The following is a 7,317-nucleotide window of genomic DNA, read 5'->3' on the forward strand; positions in this document are numbered from 1 at the left end:
GCCGTCGCTCAACCTAACTTCCGTTTTCGATGTTGTACTTCCGTCCTCGATCGTTTCATCCATGCTGTGGAAACCATAGCTGTTCCTTAACACCGAAGAGAATTTTAAGTGGAGAACTCACTTACACGTTAGTAAATATGTTTAAACTAGAAGGACTTGGACCTAAAATGGATCCAGAGGAGCTGAAGAAGAAAATGCGCCAAGACGTAATCTCATCTTTGAGAAACTTTCTTATTTACGTCGCCCTTCTCAGAGCCAGTAAGTATCGACTGTTGACTTTGACATTTATGGTTAATAACCGAAATCGTGTTTTTGGTCACTGGGGCCAGATTCATTGACTGAAAAATACCCGAAACATTTGTTCCGCCGTGACACTTCTGTGCTTAAAAGACCAATATGCTAATCTACTGCAGAACGAATAACATGGGTTGTTTTTTTTAATTAGTCAAAGGCTAATATATATATATATATATATATATACTGTATATATCTGTCTCTTACAGATAATAATGATCATAATAATAAAACAATGTTGTATTTTTGGTTATTGATAGATAGCAGTAAAAAAATATTGTAGGAAATTGTTGTAAATGCGTGATATTTGATGCAATCCTTATATTCACACACATTTTGAAACAACATATCCATATAATGTTCTATATAATGGGTTTTATAATGCTGTGTTTTCTATTTGCAGCTCCATATGTGTTAAAGAAGCTGGACAGCATATGAGTGAAGCAGTGGGTTTTTACTCTGTCCTCCATTTAATGAGCGATGACCACATCAGAGATGAATGCAGACCATCATTACGAGCAGACAGATTGGGCCACTGAAGATGACATCAGCCAGTACCTGCCCATTGCCGAAGAGAAACATATTCATACCCCATGTGTCATTCCTTGCTGTCAACACTAGTCTGCCTCTATTCTGTTATGTTGTTGTTGTTTTTTTTGTTACTAAATTATGAACATTGTCTCGCGCTGAGCCTGAAAACGTGCAGGATTGTTGTATAATGCAATAAAAACATACCCGGAGTTGGCATTTTACTGTAATTCTTTCAAATGTGAAAGGTCTTTTTCAAATCAGTTCAATTCATTGCTGTTGTCTGAAGAGTCCCCAAATAAATCATAATCATTTAATATTAGCACAATTTCGCATTAGCAAAGTCAGTGGCAAATTTTAAAGATGCTTTTGAAAACAAAACTCCCTGCCAGAAGCTCACATGACCTACTATGTTAAACTGCCATTAGATTAAATTACAGAACCAATTCATTGTAGTTTAATTCATATTTGCTTAAAATGAAGAAGGGTCACATTTTTAATGACATTGATATTGGCCATCTAGATGGATTCAGAAATAACTTTTCACCTTAACCCTTAACAGGGGTTACATATAAGTAACCCTGCAGGTTTTACTTTTCTTTCATTCAGTAATGGCAGCGTTTGACTACACGATGTACATTTGTTGACAGCGCAGTCTACATATTTAAGTCTAACAAAGTGATAATTTATATGTACTTTTATCAAATTAAACTAATCTATTTTATAACAACTGCTCTTGGCAACTAGAAAAACACTGTGAATTCAAGTTCAGCGGAGTTGCACTTTTCAATTATTACCACTTGGGGGTGCTGCTTCCGTGTAAGGATTATTATTACTCGGAGTGTAGGCGCTGCCGACAAAAAAAAGCTAAACGTAGCATCGGTCTTGCGACAGCCTTGTGGTCCTTTTTAATGGGAAAAGTGGGAAAATAAATTTCGGTTTCTCATTTTGAGCCGCATACGTGACATAAAGGCAGCGAGCTATTTGTGGAGACAAAGCCCGCGTCTGAGTCGCATCTGCCGCTGTCATTGTTGGACTCGGCCCGCCCATACTCCGGATCTTCTCCAATGATGAAGACAAAGATCACAGCAGAGGTAGGCTGCAGACTGTCTGGTGTGTTTTAGGTAATTGTTTTATAATATTTTAATATTTGTGTTTCTTGTTTTCATGCATTGCAGAAACAACACCAGTGAAGACTCCAGGATTAAATGACCCCAGATCATCATGGACTTCCCTGACCACTTTCAGCACATTTTTAAACAGCTGAACCACCAGCGTCTCCATGCTCAACTCTGTGATTGTGTGGTTGTGGTTGGAGGTCAGAGCTTCCAGGCTCACCGCTCCATCCTGGCAGCATGTAGCTCTCACTTCAGGGCCCTGCTCTGCTCCACTGACAGCTCAGATGAGGTTGGAGGAGTGAGAGCCGAGAGAAATGAGGGTGGCAACTCCAATGTGGTGGAACTAGACGCAGAGGTGGTGACCCCAGAGGCTTTCTCCACCCTCCTGGACATGATCTACACATCCACTCTCTCACTGGGGTCCTCCAATGTGATGGATGTGTTACTGGCAGCATCGCACTTGCATTTGAACACCGTGGTGAAGACATGCAAACTCCATTTGTCCAGGAAAAACTTCCCTTCCTCACCACCTAAGGGGTGGAGGTCAGTGCAACAGCAGAAGTGTCCCCCACTTCAACAGGTGTCGTCCGCGTCAGATGATGCAGAGGATGTAGACGAGGATCCTGTGGTGGTGGTGGTGGAGGTGAGCCAGTCTGGAAGATCAGCATCATCCTCGAGGTATAAAAGAAAGTCCAATGATGACAGGCCTGGGTGCTGGAAGAGAAGCTGCACGTTACCTGAGGAGAACTACAAGGAGTGTTCACCTACTGTGTCCAGCAGAAGCATCATCAACACAGAGGACGGAGAAGATCTACTGTCTCCAGACTGCCTTAAGATGACGGATCAACCTTCAGAGAATCAAAGTGACACAGGTGAGGAGAAATACAGAGCATTCAAGGGAGAGTCGGAGGAGATTCAGCTTCCAAGTCAGTCAGACAGTGGCGCAGGAGGTGCGGACGTGTGGAAGAAGCATGGAGAAACTGAAGGAGATGCGGTGATAAAAATAAATATAGGAGAAAAAGAGGAGGAAGATGAGACAAAGATGGCAGTGATTGAGATTAAAAAAGAAAACCTGTGCTCATATTCCCCTGATCTAGAGTCTTTTCCGTCTCCATTACAAGTCTACACAGATAATTTAAACGCACACGTGAATGATGAGAAAATGGCCGTTGTGGCCCAGGCGACAGAGGCTGGCGTCAGCTCTTTACAAACTCCACTGTGTTCAGATCTCCAGAGTAGTGCACAAAGAGAGGCGGGAGATTTAGTTGGTGACAGTGAAGGTCTGGACAGCCTGTCAGAGCTAACCTTCTCATGCTTCCTCAATCCCAATACTGACAGTGTAATGGGAGCTCTGGAGGAAGAAGAAAGCCTCATAAGTCTCACAGCTACTGCTACCACCGACACCAGTGATGCAGCTACAGCTGAAAATGACATGGATCAATGTCAAAACTCAGACCACACTCTCAACAACTCTCCAGCTCAGACTTCTGATTCCTCTTCCTCCTCCCTGATTTTCCCGGTGTCTTCTGTCCCACTGCAGCAGTTTCTCCCTCCACAGAATCCCAGTTTTAGTGACACGCTCATCCTACAGCCCACTCAGAACTCATTAGCAGGGTTTCTAAGCAACATCAGTTCAGGCCTCAGTCTGGAGGCATCGCTCATCCCATCTGCTAAAGCTGGGAAAAGTTCTGGGGCAACAACGTTTCGTCGCATTGCCCCCAAAGTGGCACCTGGTACCGATCCTTCCTCTGCTTCAGCCGGCGACGCTGCAGGTCGACCGTCTCTAACCAGAGCCTCCAGAGCCTCAGAGGACGTCCTGTCCAAGTGTAAGAAAGCAGCTGCTGAGGACCACGTGTTGTTGGTGGAAGGGGAGAAGAAATATGCCTGCAATATCTGCTGTAAGACATTTATGAACCTGACCGACTGTAAGAAGCATATCAGAGTGCACACAGGAGAAAAACCCTATCCCTGTCCAAAGTGTGGAAAACGCTTCAGCCAGTCCTCCCATCTTTACAAGCACTCCAAGAATAGCTGTCTCAACTGGAAGGATGACCAGTCATTACCTGAGCCTCTGCTCTGAGGCAAACATTTTTAAACATTTTTTATTTATGTCTAAGATAATCAACATCACTACTGTCATTGTGGTTATTTATTATTACTTTTCTATTTACCTTGTATTTTTAAAGCACAAAAATAATGAATTAACTGGAAACTCTGCACTGAATTAACTTAACAATTGCTTGTTTTGTTTTTAGGTTTCAATAAATCATAAGTCTTTTGGACTTTCATTACACTTTATTCTATTACATGCAAAACAAATCCTGTATTATTTTTTGTATTGTTTTCATAAACCAATAAAATGTTGCCAAATCGACAAAAACTTTCTGAAAATAATAATTTCAAGTAAACAACTTCTGAAAATAATAATTTAAAAAAGTAAACAAACTGAGAAATAAATAAATCATTTTTATTGACCTTTATCTGTTCCTGTTTTTTTTTCCATTAACACAGACATTGCTATGTTTACTAAATGGTAGGCTTTGTACTATAGAGATCGATCTCATTTGTAACAGAACTGGAGTGTTAAACCTTGGACCAACAGTAAACACGGAGCACATTCATAAATGCAGGCCACAAGTGGAGCATCTGATAAACCTTCACAGCCAAACGTTCGTTCAAAATAAAAATAAAAAACAGACCAGGGACCACATAACATGTGAAATGGAAACAATGGGGTGCTGTTACACACAAGACAAGAACAAAAGTTAAGGACATGTGACAAGTGCTCCTCCTGTGGAGCTGATTTCCAGCTTCCTTCTCTTCTCATTAATTCATAGTTTATAATCAAAGTGAACTTCAGACTCACTAAAGGATCCAGTTGACACTGACGTCATGTGTTCACTGAACTACATTAGTATTCTCCCTCTTCTCTGCTGCTGTGATCTCACATCACAGACTGCTGTCACATCACAGCCTCACCGTTCTCTACACAGCAGCAGGTTCTTCTACAAAGTGAGTTCATTTGGCATTTCTGTGCCCTGCAGGCCACAGAGCAGGTTGCGCACTGACAAGGCTGACATGACGCTTCTTGTGGAGTAGGTGGCGCTGCCAATGTGTGGCAACACAACTGGATTCAATAAGAAAAAAAGGAAAGAAAACACAGTTTCAAGAGACATTTTCTTTTTGTGTTTGTACAAATAGGTGCTGGTTTTTCTACTAACCACAGTTTTTCAGTGTTAAGAGCGGATGGTCTGTTGGGAGAGGCTCAGGTGTCGTGACGTCCAGCCCAGCTGCCGCTATCTGTCCAGTACTTAAGGCGTCATACAGGTCTTCCTGGTTGACCACAGCCCCCCTGACAACACACAATTATCCATACTTATAAGTATAAAATAAGAAGACTGCCAAAAAAGCATTTCAAAGTTGACTCCACCTGCTAGTGTTGATGAAGACTGCCGTATTCTTCATCTTGCTGAAGAAGGCCTTGTTACACAGGCCCTGGGTTTCTGGAGTCAGGGAGCAGGAAACTACAATGAAGTCACTCTCAGACAGAAGGGTGTCCACAGGAACTGTTTTAAAAAGAATGAAGAAATAATGTTATCTTGTCACACTGTCATTTGGACTTTTTTTTAGGATTTAAACAAACCACCCTTTTTGTCAGGCAACTGTGATCACACCTCCATTTTTCTTACCGTACTCTCCATTAACCTCTGCAGCTTCAGACTTCGCTGATCTCCCAGAGTACAGCAGCCTCTGAACTCCAAACGGCATGAGTCTCTTAGCAATAGCTAAACCTGTGAGGAAACACAACAGGTTGCAGAAATGAAAATACTGAAAGGTAGGCAGTTTGTTGTCAAAAGCAAAAGAGAAGAGTCTTACCAATGCGTCCGAGTCCGATGACTCCGACCGTGCTGCCAGATAGACCATAGCCACAGAGCCAGAGAGGCTTCCATGAGCTCCAGCCACCACTAACAAAGAAGCAGAGAGAGTTTGACTATTGTTTAACTCAATTAGGACAATTATATTTACTCTGAGGTAAAAAGTTACAGTAAGAGCTAACACATTTAGAACAAACACTACTTAAATGTGTAACTGTTCAACTGACTTTTTGACCTCCTCCACTCCCTCTGGTAATCTGCGAGCAGTGGCCAGGAGCAGGGCGACGGTCAGTTCAGCTGTGGCATCAGTAAGCACATCGGGAGTGTATCCAACTCGTATGCCACTGGTGAAGGCAGACATTAAAATGACATACATCTGTCTAATCATTTAGTCATGTGATTATCTATTCAACTATTAACTACCGTTTTTTAATTTCCTGCAGAGCCAAGTGGTCAAATCCCACCGACATGGTGCTGATGATCTTCAGGTTGGGACCTAAAATTAAAAACAGAACAGGTGAAAAACTGAAACAAAAGAAATTCCTTTTTGCTAACCAGGATATAAACCAGCAATGATTACTCATTAACTCTTTCTGTTTCAGAAAACAAAGTTATTATAAACTGTAAAAGATCAATACAGTTTCTAAATAGTTTTAGATTTCCACAACACATTTAAGAAAGTTAGCTGCATTTTTCTTTTCCTGATTTATTCACACATAATAGAAATAAATTCAAAATAATTAATGTTCCCTTAATGAAGTTACATCTCTAAAATCTATTAGAGGTGATTGTTATCAACATTTGTAATGTTTGTACTACACAACAACAACCTGCTTTATTTCCAATTTTTATGGCCTAGCCACATGTACACTTTTTACAGAACTATCTGGTCAAACGTGCCTGCAGCGTCCAGGACCTCGGCATCAATCTTGTCCGACAGCAGACACAGAAGACCGTTAGCCTTCTGCACACCTTTGAGCAGCTCCGCTCTGGGCACAGGTTCATCTGAGTCCCACATGGACACCTCACACCTACATGCAATCCAACAGCAGAAAACCATGTAGTTATAAAGTTGTGCAAATGTTATTTTTGTTTCAACAGTACATATACATTATTGTTGAAACAGTTAATAAGGTTTTTTTTTTAATATGAGGTGAAATATTTTTGGGAAACTGGACATATTTCAACCTAACACCAACTAGGAATGTCCAGTGTTTGGTCTCAAGTTGGACTAGAGCCTCCTAAGGTTGAAATATTACTTGAAAACTCATGATATTTCATTAAAACTGCAACATATATGTCAGTCAAAAACAGAAAAGGTATTAATGTTAAACAATTCTAGAGGTCACAGAGTTTAATGCCAGTACATGCAATGATACATGAACACGTGCGGCTTGCACATTGACTCACAACTTCCCCACATATGTTGCTCTTGTTGCCTTTGCGCAGTGTTGTTGTTTTTCATTCATTAATTGCACAATACACTATATTGAACTCTTTCC

The 7,317-nt window shown here is 41.2% G+C and overlaps 2 protein-coding genes across 3 annotated transcripts in view; one reads left to right on the plus strand and one right to left on the minus strand.

Annotated features, from left to right (window-relative positions):
• Window positions 1-26: 26 nt before the first annotated feature.
• On the plus strand, window positions 27-4,351 carry tomm5 (translocase of outer mitochondrial membrane 5 homolog (yeast)). 2 transcript variants are annotated; one of them, XM_008327086.3, is made up of 3 exons: window positions 46-258; window positions 698-1,916; window positions 2,001-4,351. In XM_008327086.3, exon 3 carries the CDS (start codon window positions 2,047-2,049, stop codon window positions 4,018-4,020), a length of 1,974 nt encoding a protein of 657 aa, XP_008325308.1. In that variant the 5' UTR covers window positions 46-258; window positions 698-1,916; window positions 2,001-2,046; the 3' UTR covers window positions 4,021-4,351. The 2 variants fall into 2 exon arrangements, with proteins under 2 accessions (XP_008325284.1, XP_008325308.1); XM_008327062.3 differs by lacking the exon at window positions 2,001-4,351 and having other exon boundaries at window positions 27-258; window positions 698-1,041.
• Window positions 4,352-4,386: 35 nt separating this feature from the next.
• The window catches only part of grhpra (glyoxylate reductase/hydroxypyruvate reductase a), a 7,259-nt gene continuing 4,328 nt past the window's right edge, over window positions 4,387-7,317 (minus strand). The window contains exons 3-10 of the mRNA XM_025063134.1: window positions 6,716-6,846; window positions 6,239-6,311; window positions 6,043-6,159; window positions 5,817-5,905; window positions 5,630-5,731; window positions 5,371-5,506; window positions 5,162-5,292; window positions 4,387-5,067 (exon numbers count right to left, since the gene is read on the minus strand). Of these exons, the coding sequence (XP_024918902.1) occupies window positions 4,946-5,067; window positions 5,162-5,292; window positions 5,371-5,506; window positions 5,630-5,731; window positions 5,817-5,905; window positions 6,043-6,159; window positions 6,239-6,311; window positions 6,716-6,846 (901 nt within the window). The 3' untranslated portion in view covers window positions 4,387-4,945. The remainder of the gene's footprint in view (window positions 5,068-5,161; window positions 5,293-5,370; window positions 5,507-5,629; window positions 5,732-5,816; window positions 5,906-6,042; window positions 6,160-6,238; window positions 6,312-6,715; window positions 6,847-7,317) is intronic.

Source organism: Cynoglossus semilaevis, chromosome 15 (genome assembly GCF_000523025.1).
Source record: "Cynoglossus semilaevis isolate Cse_v1.0 chromosome 15, Cse_v1.0, whole genome shotgun sequence".
Taxonomy (NCBI): domain Eukaryota; kingdom Metazoa; phylum Chordata; class Actinopteri; order Pleuronectiformes; family Cynoglossidae; genus Cynoglossus; species Cynoglossus semilaevis.

Excerpts from the sequence above, each read along its gene's own strand:
- tomm5 (XM_008327086.3), top strand. The coding sequence starts at position 2,047 with ATGGACTTCCCTGACCACTTTCAGCACATTTTTAAACAGCTGAACCAC.